This window comes from Pteronotus mesoamericanus, unplaced genomic scaffold (assembly GCF_021234165.1).
Source record: "Pteronotus mesoamericanus isolate MK-2021 breed Mesoamerican mustached bat unplaced genomic scaffold, CSHL_Meso_final scaffold_85, whole genome shotgun sequence".
Classification (NCBI taxonomy): Eukaryota; Metazoa; Chordata; class Mammalia; order Chiroptera; family Mormoopidae; genus Pteronotus; species Pteronotus mesoamericanus.
The window spans coordinates 34918799-34935388 of NW_026555329.1; the positions used below are offsets into that span (position 1 = coordinate 34918799).

The 16590-nt window shown below is 36.2% G+C and overlaps 1 protein-coding gene across 1 annotated transcript in view; it reads right to left on the reverse strand.

The window, feature by feature from the left end:
• The window catches only part of CCDC146 (coiled-coil domain containing 146), a 127527-nt gene extending 112080 nt beyond the window's left edge, over window positions 1-15447 (reverse strand). The window contains exon 1 of the mRNA XM_054563875.1: window positions 15289-15447. Coding sequence (XP_054419850.1) covers window positions 15289-15447 — 159 coding nt within the window. The remainder of the gene's footprint in view (window positions 1-15288) is intronic.
• Window positions 15448-16590: the final 1143 nt, after the last annotated feature.

A 16590-nucleotide genomic window follows, 5' to 3' on the forward strand; every position in this document is an offset into this window, starting at 1 on the left:
CATATGACAGATTGCCTTTCTTCATTTTGTTTGTTTGTTTCTTTTTTTTTTTTATAGTTTTCTTTTGTTCTTTCATTTGGGCCCTGTTTCTTTGTCTCCTTGTTTTGGCTGCCTCCCTGTGTTTGTTCCTATTAATTAGGTAGAGCTATTACATCTCCCAGGCCTGATAAGAGTGGCTTAATATAGCAGGTGTCCTATAGGTCCAGTGGCACAGCCCCCCCTATTATCCACGCTGGTTACTCAAGGTGTACCCACTGTGTTGGCTGTGTACACCCTCCTCTTGCAGTTGAGCCTTGATTGCTATGGGCATGTCCAAGGTCAGCTTCCGCCTATGTTCTCTCTGGGGTCACACAGCATAAACTACTAAGTGATCTGCAAATGGCTGTTGCTTGTGCTGGACTTGAATGTACCCAGGAGAGGCCAAGCTGTGAACCAAGGCCAGCTGCTGCTAGGGCCCGGCTTGGGGCAACTTAGTGAGAAGGACAGGCTTGCTGAAGCCAGTGCTGCTCATTTGAGAGAATTTAAGAAAATGGAAACATGGGCCAACAAAATCCATTCATTTGGAAAAGCCACTGGAAACAGTTTGGGTGGGCTTGAAAGTCGGGCCAGGCAGGGCCTCAGGGAATCACCATTGTGGGTCAAACCATGTGGAGGTTGATGGAGTCTGAGATATGGTACCTGCCTGCTGGCTTTCTGGGGGAACGGTTCAGAAAGGAGGAGCGGCTTCTGCCAGTACTTCTGTCTAGAAGAAAGCTCCCCTCCAGCTCCTGCCCTGATGCCAGACAGTTCAGTTTATTCCTGTGTGTATCTGATGCACTTCAAACTGCTTCCCTAGTGCTGGAACTCAGAGGGAGTAAGTCTGAGTAATTCTGTGCATAGGCCCTTTAAGAGGAACTGCATGGACCAGCAGTGTCTGTCTCCCACTGCCTCAAATCCTGCTGATTTTTATAGCCAGAGGTTATAATGACTTATCTTCCTGGCACCAGAACCCTGTTCTGGGGGCTCTGGTATGGGACTGGGACCTCTCGTTCCTCAAATATCCCTCCTTATTTTTATCTGTCACATGTGGTTATGGGGACATCCCATCCTGTATCTTCACCTCTCCTACCAGTCCTGATATGCTTTCTTCTTTAACTGAATAGTTGTAGGACTTCCATTCAGCTCGAATTCTTACCCACAATTGCTGTAAAATAGTCTAGCTGTAATTTTGATGTAGTCCTGAAATTCTTAATTCAATGAGCTGGCTTGAGAAGATGTGTTCAGTTCTAATGGCTTGCTTGATTAGTCAATGCAAACCTAGATTCAACAGTAGCTATACTAACTAAAGCTGAGAAGCCAGAAATGTCTGGAACTATAAGATTTATGGAGGTGGATTTAGCTATAATTCATTAAAAAATTATTTATTGAATGTATATTATGTGCTACGCAGTCTTGTAGGAAGCCAAAGATATATTAGTCACTAAAAGAGACAAAAACCCTAAATTTGGGAAGTTTATATTTTATCAGAGGAGATGAATAAATAAATAATATATGATAAATGTCATAAAATTAAGCAGGGTAAGGGAGATAATAAGTATCAGAGGAGGAGTGCTATTTTATACAGGTGGTCTAGGGAGACCTCTCTTAGGAGGTGACATCTGAGCAAAGACTTAAAGGTATGAGAGAATGAGCCAGGCAGATATCTGGGAGAAGAATATTCCAAGCAAAAACAGTATCAGGTGCAAAGGTGCTTGGTATGTGTTAGGGTCAATACAGAGTGCAGTATAGGAAAAGCAGACAGTATGAGATAGAGATTTAGGACATGAGATCAGAGGCAGCTTAGGAAGTTGGAATTAAATAAGGGGTGGGGTGAGGGCTGCCAGAACTAAACTTTGTTAAGTCATAGTAAGGATTTTCCTTTTCCCTGGGTAAGAGACATAAGGGTTTTCATCAGAAGAAGTACATGGTGTCTTCCAGTTTTAAAAGGATCCCTCTTGTTCTTGAGTGGAGAATAGACTATTGGGAGACAAGATTGAAGCATGTACATCAGTTTTATGGTGTCTGCAATAATCTTGGGGAGACATGATGAAAACATGCACTATGGTGATTGCAGTAAAGTGAATCTTTAATAAGGTAAAGTTGACAAAATTTTCTGACCAAAGATCAGAGGTGAACAATGAAAAGATTGGAGGTATCACCAAAAACTACAGGATTTTAGCCTGAGCAGCTTAAAAGAATGGAGCTGCTGTTAACTGAGATGGGGAATACTGTAGGAAGAGCCTGTATGGAAAGTGTGTGGGGGGTTAGGAATGGGAATCAATAGACTTGAACATTCCAAGTTCAAATATCTACAACATTCAAGTGGACGGCATTTGAGTATTAGTGTGACACTCAGGGAAGACACCTAGGGTTCAGAAATAGATTTGAAAGTTGCCAGAATATAGATGGTAATGAAACCATGGGACTAGATGAGATAGCCCTGTAAATAATGTACATGGGGCAAAGACTTACACAGAAGGAGTTGGACATATGGAAGAACCAGCACAGTTGCATCCCATCCACCCTGCCTGTCACTATGTCGTTTGAGAGGTCCCAGGGCTGCTTCCTGATGGAGAGGGCAGAGATTTATTCCCATTGGAACAGATCTTTCTCTAGATTAGGTAACCTAAATACTAGATAGCTTTCAAAGTATATGCTTATCAAAGTATTTTAAATAAGATTTTTTTCAAAATAATAACTTTCTAAATTCTCAAAATCTGAGTTTAATCTCTAGCATTCAAAATTTTCTTTGAGTAATTAAGGATGATACTGTTTAAGATAAATTGTCTCTATTACAAAGACTTCATATAAAGGTTCAGCATCTGGACCTGAAAATTTGTTGAGCTTCTATCTCTGGCTTTTCTTATCTTCCACAAGAAGCAAATAATTTTTCCTTATGTTGTGAAAGTTTATTTAAAAAGGGGGCCCACAAAACTAGCTGCTTACATTTAGTTCCCATTCAGTAATGCTAGTATATTTTTTTCAGTTAATGTAAGTAACGTGTTTTAATTTTTGTTTAGAGATTTATGCTTCTAAATCACTCAGTGATAAGCAGCTATCACTTACTGAGTGTCAACAATTAGCTGGACACTTTCCTAGGAGCATTTGCAATGTTATTTCTATTGGCTGTGATTAGTGCTGCAATAGGAGGTACTGTTTTACACCCACTAAAGCCTTCCCTGAAAAAATGCAAACAAACCTCTGTTATCTACAAACCTCTGTTATCTACAGACTGTTTATCACGTGTGGACCATTATCCATTTTCAGCTTAACTTGTTTTTCTGGTGCATCTCTCATGAAATGAGCTAATTTTCCATGATAAATTACCCAGGGTAAGTTCACAGTGAAGTGTACACATAACAAATCTCAGTATCACCTCTGCTCTGACTTTCTTTGTAAATCTGTAAATGCGAAATGTGAAATTAAGCCAATTAAACCTTAGCTTAGGGGGAAACATCTTTTTTTATATCTTATCAAAACTATTACATAATATTCTGTTGACAGGAGATATTTCAAAAATTAATATATTTTCCAAGAGTGTTAATGTTCCTACTTAACCTAGTTGTTAAAAATTATTTTCTTTCTGCAGCTAAATCAGAATTTATAACTCTGACAGAAAAGGCAAACAAGTTTCTATGCTCGCCAAACACTATTTCATTTCCATGGTTATGTGGCAGAGTTCACTGATGAAAACATACTGCTCAAGTTCAAAACACTTTATAAGTTCTTTAGAGGCTGAAAAGCTTCTCCAGTAAACACCATAGTTCTTATTTTCATTTGTTACATAAAGCGATTAAAAACATTTTTAATTGAGTCTAGAGAGAGGGGACAAGTGCGAGAGAAACATCGATGTGAGAGAGAAACATTTATCAGTTGCCTCTTGCACATGCCCTTGAACCTGCAACCCAGGCAGGCACCCTGACTGGGAATTAAACTGGAGACCTTTCAGTCTGCAGGACAACACACAACCAACTAACCACACCTGCCAGGGCTAAAATGATTCCTTTAAAATATGAATATAATTTACAAATGAATGATGTCAGTGAGGACTTTTTTATTCCTATCCTATAAGAAAATTGTCTTTTATCTGATCGAACCAATGATTATAAATCTAGAGAGGCTCTGGTTTCATAGATAGGTATGGAAATTGGACAGGAAGACTGATACTTTTATGTTGAATACACTGTTGGTATTTAATATTGATCTTAAAGCATTGATTTGGTATTCAACTGCTAGAGTAGGGGTGTCCTCAACTGTGTCCTCAAGGACCCTAAATTTCTGCAGACTTATTTCACAAATATTAAAAAAGCCACGACCATGTATGATGCATGAAACACTGTTCACCTAGACTAGTTCTGCTTTCATTTTATATCTTGGGACTCCACCTTCAATTTCACTTAAAGAAAAGGTTTTGTTTTGTTTTGAAAAATATTTGAAAATCATTGCTTCCCCATTCATATTCCTTTGGGAGCTCAGCCAGCAAAAATAAAACTGGAACAGATGCATGACGGTTCCAGTGTGGTACGACATTTCTAACATTAAACATTTAAATACTTGAAAATGTAGGTGGACTTGATGTAGAAAATTTGTTCAGAAGAAAATTCTCCTTTTTAAGTTTGCCTTGTAAAATAGTGATTCAGTAGTGTGATTATTTGGAGGAAGCCTTCACTAATCACTACATATATTGTTCCTTTAAAAATGGCATGGCCACATGCACGACAGTGAGCTAAGAGTTCACAAGGAATACCAAGAATACCATAGGCTTTCTGCTTTCAATGTTCTTAAGGCTACTATCAATTAGCTTAAAAAAACAGGAAAGCAAATAATAAATGGTGTAAGGTACATACAAGCATGATGCAAGGTCACAGAAAAAGAAGTGATAACACTATCAAGTAGTGGGATGCTTTAAGATAAAAGGTGGGCTCTGAGCTATCCCTGAGGATGTGTAGAATTCTGAAGCACAGAAATATGGAGAAGAGGACTCCTAACCTGGGTACAGGAAGAGTAAAAGCATCAGCAGGTTGGAAAATCAGGATCTAGTTAGGAAAACCGCAGTAGGTCTAATTTAGCTAGAGCAGAGGTAAGTGGCAGGGGACAGTAACAAAAGGAAGAAAGGAGTGGTAGATCAGACTAGAGTAGAAGGATTTGACTGTAAAGTCAAAGAGGTGACATTTAATAGGGCAAGGAAAATCCAGGTCTAAGTATCTGCAATCTCCCTTGCCACACCTATTGATTACTCTGGAAGGAACACTGAAGGAACTTACAAAATAATAAAATAGTGAAAGATATCAAGAAGATGGATGGAAATGTAGAGGGGAAAACCAATTGGAAACTAAAAAGAAATGAGTTTCCCCTCATTGTTATTGTTATCATATTAATTGTTGGCTGTTAACTATCCTAAACCTACCTGTGCAAAAGAAGCATGGGACTATCATTTTACTTTTGATCCAATCCCAGAGGTTTCCTGCTTAGCCTTCTCCCACCTCCTGAATCTATCACCAATGGATTTCATGTAATCCACTTACCTCTTCTCTTTTAATTGTAATGCATAAAGTAAGGTGCAAACTGCCATTTTCCAGAGCATTTTCTTAATCCTTTCAGATTTTGCTTCCCAGCAATTGTCGTCAGCTTGACTCAAATAAACTCATAAAAATTCTTACAGGTTTGGACGTTTTTTACACTGACACCCCTTCACATTTTTGATGCCACACAGGTATGGCACACATATATGCATATGGTGGGACTATGTAAAGAACTTTTGCCTCAGAAAATAACGGATTGCCATTAAGTTCCAAGCTTGTTGCTGGCACCTATTTTCTGTTTCCTCTTACACAAACAGACACAGCAATGGAACAAAGGTTAAAATATGATGACTCAAGCTATAATGTACTAGGAGAAAACAGGAAGCAAATTATCATCTTAGAGTAGTAACAAAGGTCTTTGTGTGACACAAAATCCTGAAATTGTAAAAGTGCATAAAAAAATAAATTTCCACGTGGAGGAAAAAAAAAACAAATGAAATCCAACAATCTGAGAGAAAGATTTTTGCAATGCGTATTATACAAAAAGTCTTACTTTCTACATGTGTAAAGAGTTTCTATGAATCTATAAGTAAGGAAACTACACAATAGAAAAATGGGGAAAAGATGTCAATAGAATTCACAAAAAAGGAAGTACAAATGGGTGTTTGCATTAACCATGCTTTTAGCCTCTATAAAGTCGGTGCTTTACCATCTGCCCTAAATGCTTATGCTTGATACACCTTGTTCTAGACAGCCTGATAATATGCCTGAGTCACCTTGCCTTGGCTTCCTGCTTTCCTCATTGATCTCCCAAGCCTCTCCCGCCCTCACTGAGTGGAGTCATAAACTAGGGGCGTGTTTTCCAAATGCAAACCAACCAATCCAGGGTCCACACTCTTCAACCATCTCCTTCATAAGGTTCTCACAATCAGGCCAGTATGCACTTGACCTAATCACCCCAGTGCCCAGGACCAAATAGCTAGGAATATCTCCTATGCCCCAGAGCCGGCTGATATTATTCAAACTAGCCAGTCCTAGGCCTGCTTACCCTGCTTCACCCATTCCTTCCCAAGGAAACCACAGTAAATTCCTTCCCTTGCCCAGAATTTCTCCCTCCCCCTCTGCTCCCGACTGACCCAGTGCTTCCCTCTGTTGACCTTTGTGGCATGCATGCCCCTTTCTCTTAGGAACTATGAGTAATAAACTATCATTTCAATGGTAATTGTCTCCTGTTGGCTTTCCTGTACCTCACATTTTCTATTAATAGATATTTTAAAACAGTCTTAAACATATAAAAAGAAGTTTCTACTCCACTCCTTTTAAGATACATGTAATTAAAGACTTTGATGAGATATTTTCCCCCTGTCATAGTGACAAAGATCAAAAAGTTAGGTAGCACACAATGTTGGTATGGGTAAAGAGACATTCATTTATTGTTGGTGAGAACATAAATTATTATAACCTCTATGGAGAATACCTTGGCAATAAAAACAAAATGTCAAAATGACAAAATCATGTTACAATGATTCCACTTCTGGGTATATATTCAAAATAATTGAAAGTAGGATCTCAAAGAGATATTTGTATACCATATTCATTGCAGCATTATTTATAACAGCCAACAGGTGAACATAACCCAAGCATCCACTGACAAATTAATGGATAAACAAAATGTGGTATGTACATCTAATGGAATATTATTCAGCCCTGAAAAAGAAGGAAATCCTGTCACATGTAGGAATCTTGAAGATGCTTGCTAAGTAAAATAAGCCAGTTACAACAAGACAGATACTCTAAGATTCCACTTACATGATATATCGTGAGTAAATTCACAGAAACAGAAAGTAGAATGGTGGCTGCCAGAGGCTGGGAAGAAGAGGAAATTGGGAGACTTTTAATGGGAATAGAGTTTTAGTTTTAGAAGATGAAAGGTTCTGGATATTGGTCACACAACATTGTAAGTACACCTAATTCCACTGAACTTTACACTTAAAAATAATTAAGATGGCATATTTTATAATATGTATATTTTCTACAATTAAAATGTTTTTTAAATGGGCAAAATCCATTGATCACAATCCTAGTATTAGGAATTTGTCCTTTTATTATGATTATTCCATGTGTGAAATGATGCCTGTATAAGGTTATTGACTCTCTCATTGTCAGGATGGCAGAAGATTGAAAATGACTTAAATGTTTTATAGTAGGGAATTGATTAAAGTATGCTCCATTCATGCATTGCAATACTACATACAAGCATCACAATAATATAAAAATTCTATATCAGTGTGAAAAAAGCAAGTGTGTATAATAAACTGCCGCTTGTGGGTTTGTTCATTGATTTTTTTAAGCCTATATGAGCAACTCAATAATGGTTACCTCTGGGCTATGGAACTGTGGATTGTGGTATGGGGTGGGAGACAGACTTACTTTTTACACTGTACTATTCTGCACTTTTTGAATTTTGTACTATGACATATTTTAATGTATTAAAAATAGTTAAAAAGAAAAAATCTAACCTCATGGCTGAAAAAACATTATTACCCGGCTCTCTAATACCACTCCTTAACTTCCTAGTATGGCTTGTATCTCACTGCATGACCATTGAGACCCTGATCTTGCTTGGCTAATGAAAACTATAATGATTGCCTTGTTTTAACTGAATTTCCTGGTGCTCACTACTACTGAATCATTTATTGACGTTACCTGTAAATCCAGTTACTGGGTAGCCAAATTCCCAGTCCTACTTCCTTCTGCTTTATTCTCCAAAGAATCTACCCAACAGACAAAGGCACCTTCTCCCCATCCACCTATGTAAAATAAATTTTAATTAAAAAGAGGATGATTTATTTTAATCCTTAACCTTCCACCTTTAACACCTAATACATTCCATGCAAGGATGTTTTGGTCAACAAGGAACTGCAAATTCCTGTCACCTAGTGACTTTGTAACTGCTATGGTGTAGAACAGCATATTACTATTTTGTGTGGGTCTCAGTCTATTGATAGTAATGCTAAGGACTAGGAGTGCCTGGGGGCATGTACCTGGGTCTTGCTGAACATCCTGCAGACATCTCCCCTTTCTAAACCAGTGTAACAACTGACTTTTATGGTTCTTATTATGATTACAAGAAGCCCTTCAGCATTCACCATGGGAAAACTTTGAAAAAAAGGTATATTACTTACAGGCCCTAGAGCATACAAGGCATGCCTGGGAGCACAGAGTGAGGTCTCGGGGTGGAGGGAGGGACAGAGTTGGGGGTGGAGAGAGAGAGGGGAGAGAGAGAGAGAGAGAGAGAGAAACTTACAACATACAAAGAAACATACAGGCGACTGTCAATTCTTCTCTGTCCCTGATTTTCAACACTCTTCTGACTCCCACTTGCTACTGAGTATAGCCTGATCAGATAGCAGAGTTTTTCTGACAATATCCCGGATTCCTGGCCAAACTCAATCTTCATGTTTTTCTCTTTTTTAAAAAAATTTTGAATGCACCAAGTGTGAGGATACCCTAACATGAGCCCTTCTTTTCTCTTACCCTGAACTCTTTTGCAATGTATAATTTTATTGATTGAATTTAGGGGTATTAATCTACTTTGCAAAGTGGAATATGGCTGTATTCTTAGAATTCTAATATAAATCTTTAATCTTTGTAAATAGATATGAAGCATGCCAATATTACAGATGTTTAAGTGCATTCCAGGCGTGTTCCATGGGTTTCTTCCATACTGGAAAAAATTTTATATTTCCACCTGTCAGAGTTAAAAACCAAAACAAAAAATCTTTATGAGAAAATGAAACCTATCTGTATTGCTTAATAAATTATCTGCCTGTTTAAAGTTTCTTGATAGTTAAACAAGATTCTTGCAAGGCTACCTGGAGGTATGAAGGAAAAATAGAAACATGCCAACAATAGCAAGATTGCAGAAAGATTTTAAAAAGAAATGTAGTTATTGTTAATGCATATGCTCTAAGTAAAGCTATTAATAAGGTGTGAAAACTAAGAGAAGGACTGGGAGATTAAGGAGAAATGTTTAAATAAAGCATTAAATTGTTACTATTATTTTTTCTTTTAGTATACAGTTTACTTAAAAATGTAAATTTGTAAAATCCTAAAATAGCAGTGTTTAGATGTGTGACTGTCAAGTGAATAATGTTGGGTGAAATAAGTGCTAAGATAAAAAACAGGAGACTGAGTTCCAAACCTGTCTCTGCATGTGTGCAGCTGGGCAACCTACGGTAAATCTCAGTCTTTCAGAAGCTTTAAGATGAAAATAATCACAATTTTAAATCTCTCTCACTTATGGTAGCGATTTTCAACTTTTTTCATCTCATGGCACACATAAACTAATTATTAAAATTCTGCAGTACACCAAAAAGTATATTTTTTTGCCTATAGGTATAATTTTGGTTCATTCATACCAGATGCCTGTTGTGTTGGCTGTTGTCATTTTTTTATATGACAACCTAAGGGAAAAGGGGTCAGTGCCCCTGACTAAATAGTCAGGTATTGCATGTTTTAAAAATTCTTGTGGCACACCAGTGTGCCTGCTATGGCCCACCCCACAGAATAATTGTGAAAATTAAATTACATACTGGAAACTACATTGACTGTAAGCTCATTAAAGACGGGGATCTTATATTTTCATCTTTGCTACCAGTTACTTGATTAATTAATTAATGTATGACAGAAATAGAAAACTTTTTAATTATTTGAAAAACATTTTAAATTTCACTGTGGGTTATCTCGAGAAACTTATCAGTAACTCTATAGAAGGTCTAACTTAGCAAATACAGAAAGCCTTAATAGCATCAGAAAATCAGTATTTTCAGTAATTAATCTAAAATTTTATTGAAAATTACCCAAGGGTATTTAGTTTGTTATTAGCCTTAAAAGAACAAAATGTATAAAAAATAAGAAAGTATATTTTGAACATGTGAACATCCCAGTAAAAAAAGATAATTTTAAAAGTAGGGAATTAGTAAAGGACGGCAACATTTTTCAATAAATACACAGTGGTAGACTGTGCAATATGCATAAAAAACAATATGCAATCTTTTCAGAAAGCAATCTGGATAGTATCAAGAACCTGTTATGACTATATCTTCAGCCCAGGGACTTCCCTGGTAAAGGCAAGATCCACATAATAAACATTTCCCTCAGACCTGTTGATTCTTCTGAATTCTCTGTCACTTATAGTACCATGATTCAACCACTTAGTGAAATCAGAAATCTAAGCATCAATTTAGACTCTTTCATCTTCCCTCATCTCCATTAATTCAGATACTAAATCCAACATTTTATACTTCCACAATAATTCCCCTATGTGTATTTGATACTTTTTTCTATTGCCAACCCTGTTTCCATCTCTCCTCATATCTTATCTCAATCACTGAAATGCCATTGCAATTGGTGATATGGTGGGAATGGAAAGGAGACAAATTTAATAGATATCTAAGAGATAACCAACTGACAAAGCAGGAGGAGAATTCGGGTTGGGAGGAGACTAATGAGTTTAGTTCTTAGCATGTTTAGTATCTTGGGGGTCATCCAGGTGAAGCTATTCCAAGTATGTTCATGTGTGGGTGTAGGCAGAGCTTAAGGATAAAAAGTAGGTTCTCTGTGGACACCATGGATATGAATGAACTATCCCTTCTCATGTCTTACTGCCTCCAAAAAGCTTTTTCCAAATATCTCATCCCACAGATAAATTCAAGATATATTTAAAAGAGATATTTAACTCTCAAACTGATTAAGATGACACAGGAGGAGAATTAGGATTGAGAGAAGAATGATGAATTCAGTTCTGAACATGTTGGTTACAGCCATATGTAAAACTTCACCAAGCTGTACACTGAATATTTGTGAGCCTTACTCTATATATATATAAATACTGTAAATTTTTAAAATAAAAATAAAATAGAACAGCATCAAATTTCCAATGGGACAAGAAAAGTCTGTGGAGTATCAGGCCTCATGGTTCGGCAAGCAATAGCAGAGTTGGGAATCAGATGTCCAGCATTAACCCACAGTTTGCTGATGGCATCTATGCAGCTTAGTTCCCAAGCATTACCTTGAATATTCATCCCAAAGCGTTAATTAACACCATGTAGTTCCTCCTTAGTTTTAGATCTTGCTGTATAGTGTCATAATGTCAGTGGAGAATTCCAAATTTTCTATGAGAAATATTTTATGATGGGATGACATTCAATGCATATTTGTTAATGACCTTAGTACCAAGTGACAGGTACAGTCTATAAATGCTGTAACAGTTGCGAGGCTGGAGAAACCACTGTGAGCTAACTCCTCATGCAAAATTTCTCCAAAGACTTGGGAACTGAGCCAGACTCTAAAAGAGTAAGAACAGATGCAGGGTTTACAAAGTGTGGCGTCTAAGTATTTAATTGATTTTTTAGTTTGAATGGCACAGTCTTTCAAGAGGTGATGAAAGTAGGAGGATTTATGGATATCCATGACCTTGCATGATGCTTCGCGAATATGTGCCAGTTTCCTAGGTATCTTGAGTATGAGAGAATTGCTAAGGGAGCAACATAAACAGAAGATCATGAGGGTCTAAGTGAATTGCTAGACTGCAAAAATATACTGGGCACAAACTGCAGAGTGCCATGAATGCCATACTAAACACATTCTGTAGGCAATATCAGATGACAGCAAATATCCACGTTTTGCAATTCAGTAGTTCTGGGTCAATTATGCGACTAACATTAATAACAATAAATGCCATATTCAACTTCTGATTCTTTCAATGTGATGCCAAGCATCTGGACCCTTGGAAGTGGATTCTCACTGTTTTCTTTCAGTTGCCATCTGAACTCTTGCTATTCTGCAGACACAGCTTCTGTTTATACAACTGGAGGGGGATAGCTTGTACAAACTAGGCTTAAATTTTTTGTAAGATTCAAGAATCTTATAGGAATGTTAAAAGAATTAGAAAATAAAGTTATAGGTGCCAATAGGAACAATCTCAGTGTTATTTATTATGAAAATAAAAGTTTTTTGAAGCCAATAATTCATTCTGTACAGATTTTTCTGGCTTAAGGAACAGTTCACATACAATAAAATTACTGATTGTAATTATCAATGTAATTTTACACTACTCAAATGGGTAAGTCAGACCGTTCTTTGATGCTATAAATATAAAGTATCCACTTCATCAGGGGCTGGTCAGACCTAAGAATTAATAACCATAATTTGTGCATACATGTGTATTGAGAGAATCTTGAAATATTAAATAGTTACATTGAAGATCAATATGCAGGAGACAGCCTAAGTTATCCTTTGACTTTACAATACATACCTTTCATGCTTCTCAATTTGTGGCTTAAAAAAACTATACTGTATTTTTTATTGTTAGCATAATCTTTGGTAGACATAAACTCCAGTTTAGCCTTATTTTTTATTTAATAGAATTATTAAGGGTAGTGGTGTAAAAATAGAAATCCTATTACAAAGCTGGACATGTGATGACTTTTAGCAGAAACAGATAACCCTGCTCACTTAAAAAGTATTAAGACTACAGATATGAACTCATGGTTTTAAAGATATAAAGATTGATATAGAAATAGATATAAATTTGTGTGAATAAATAGAATCATTTTTCTCTTTAATAGCTCTGTCTGCTGAGAGTACTTAGAAGCAATGACAAACTAGTGGCAATGAATATTCCCACTATTAAGATCTTAGTTTTCAAATATCATTCTCCACTGAAAGGAACAAGGGATCCTTTGAGAAATGATTCCAGGGCTGGAGAAAAGAAGATGCAAGATGAGCCTGGAACATATTCTCATGACATAAAGTAAAGAAGTGCAAATCTGGGGCAATAGAGTATCAAAATGAGTAATGACAGTGATGGATTGTAACTCATTAAATAGAATAAGAACTCATAGTCCACAAAGATAGATTAGATAAATAGATAGATGACAGCGACCTAAGAGAAAGTACTTCCTTGTAATAGGAAGCCAACTAATACATGTAGAAGCAATGATGAAATTAGAAAATAACTATTTGGCCACCGTAATAATAAGAATTGATTTGGAGGAGAATAATCAAACGACGTAAAACTAATAAGTAAAATTTTTAGGAGTAATAGAACACATAAATAGTCTCAGAGTATCTCCCCACAGGTACTTATTAATGTTAAACAGAAAATAACTTGACAGGGTAGAAACATAGAAGTCCTCAACTTAACCAAGTGATCTAAGTTAACAACACATCGACATCATGTACTCCTGATATTATATACATATTACGTACATTATATATTATATATTACCTATATAAATATATAAACAAATATATATATGGAGGGGGGACCCAAAAAACCCCAGAATCATCTTCTGGAGGGCAGGTGCACTGTAGTACAGGCTTCCCCAACTAGGTGAGTGTTCTAGCAACCCATCTGTATCAGTGTACCAGCTCACGTTGTTATGAGAGGTTGCTTCAACTTCAGTTTTTTGAAGACTCTTTGAACATATTTGCCCATTTCACAATGAGTGACTTACAAGTGCACCCGGCTTCTCCAGGCTGAGTGTTCAGCAGTTTTTGACCAAAAAATGGCATTACCCCCATGCCCCACCCTCTCTATTCACCTGATCTCACCTCAAGCAACTCCTTCTACCCCATGAAAAAAGTTCTCAAAGGGAAATGTTTTGCTGATGTGTAAGAGGTGAAACAAAAAATGGCAGAAGCACTAAAACGCATCAAAATTGACAAGTTCAAAAACTGTTTTGAGCAGTGGAAAAAACATCTCCATAAGTGTATTGCATCAAATGGAGAGTACTTTGAGGGTGACTAAAGTTCAAGCATGTGAGAATAAATACACAATTTTGTATAAATAATTTCCATTTTTTTGTGTGTCCCCCCCTTGTGTGTGTGTGTGTGTGTGTGTGTGTGTGTGTGTGTGTGTGTATACTCAACAGTTGTTATGGTAATTGTTTAAGGTTCTACACCAACAAAATATGTGGAGGGCAAATATAATTCTGCTTCTTGGTTTTTAATATATTTTTGCTTTATGACTTTTTTAGCTTATTTTTATTTTGATGCTTTATTAAATTTTTAAATGTTTTATTCAGTTATATTCACATAAAATTAATAGTCCAAAATTCAAATTTCCTCAAAACCATATCCTAAATTACAGCTCTCAAGCATAACACAGTAACAGTTGCATATATACTCAGCTAATACCTTTTTAAAAATCCTCCTATATGAGTATTTCCTAAATGTTCATCTCCTTTTTAAAAAAATCAGGCAATGAGAATATATATGTCATATTCCTCTTTTTGCTTCTCTGCTGAAGGAACCAGCAGGTTTCAATTGTTCTGTTACAGTAACTACATTTAGTTAGGTAAACATAAAATCTTTTTAGCATTATAAGACAATGTGTTTCATCTTCATTTTAAGGAAGTAAATGTAGTATATTCAATAACAAAATAAATCTCCTTTACTTCATTTACCAACTTATGGAATGTACTTAACTGACTGCATATGTGCAAATATTTATTATGCTATAAAAAGTATCAGAACCTACACTGCTGCTTTAGTACAGGATTACATGATAAGGTCTTAGAAGAGAACGTAGAAACTTTTATATTAAAGCGCTTCTAACTGTACATATTGCCTACAGGTTATATGTAATATATTATTTTGATAATGATAATAGCTTCATCTGAATTTTTAGGTAAAGGATTCAAGTCTTACTATAGTAATATATAAAGAGAAATAAATATACCTCATGCAGACAAATGAATGCTGGAGTTGTAGATAAATCAACAAAACGCTCATCTTGGATGTTAATTGTGGGCGCTGTGGCGTAACTGGGATCTTCTTGATCCTTTTCATCCTTCTCTTCTTCTTCTTCTTGTTCTGTGTCTGTGGTACTGTCTTCCATTTTTCACAATTCTAAAATAAAATCATTCAATTTAAGCTATTTAAGGATATCTTCACTTATAAAGGAAAATTAATGGAAAATAATAAAAGCAAGGAAAACCCAACTGGTTTATGTTTTTCTCCAAAAGATATATAGGTCAGGAAAGTTAGCTATAATCATTTTATTATAAAAGCTTGTTTTGTTATAAAGGTGCTCTCCATTGTTACACTCAAATCAATAATTCTAATTTTAAAAAAGTAGATATTGTTGCATTAATTGGAAAAAAATACATACAACTAGAACGTAAGTTCCATGAGGGAAAAAACCTAATTTTGTTTACTAAGCATTGTAATAAGCACTCAATTATTATTTATTGAATAAATAAATAAACCTTTATACTTAAAATATAACACAATGTTAATTCAAACTTTTTGGGGGAATAAAACTAATGACCTGGGTGCCTCATACTGCCCAAGACATGCACCTGCACACCAGGCCACCAGGCTAATCACTCAATACCCACACTGCCTGCTATGGCCACAGCTCAGGCCTGTGCTTGTGTGCACTGTCACTTGGCCTATCTCTGCACTCATGTATATGTTCAGTTGTCCTATCAGGCTTCACTTACAAAGCATAAGCTCAAAAATAAAATTATTAAAAATATCAAGATGGTGACACCACAACATTAAACTAAATGCAAGACCCTTCTGAGGGCAGGTCCATATATGACTGCACAGGTCATGTGTATGTGAAGCCAGCCCTGTTAAATGGCCATTGATTTGCTCATTATTCAAGTGGACCCAGAGAAGTTTCAAAAGGGCCTCTGTCTTGGCCTGCAAGGTCTTTATTGGCCCATTTTGGTGGCATTGGTATGGCTGCCCTTCCAAAAGAGAGCAGTTAAGAGCCTCCATCACATACAAGAATGTCAATTTAATCATTTGTTCTTTTCATTTCTGAAATATATGAATCTACTTGCAACAGAAGAGTACATCTGCAATCTTTTCTTACCAAAGAAGATAACTCCAACTGTCAGAACTTGTTTTATTCTTTAAAAATTAAATTTGTTGGGCAGATATTGGTTAATAACATTATGTAAGTGTCAAGTGTACAATACTATAATACATCATCTGTATATTGCATCAAGTGCTCACCATCCAAAGTCTA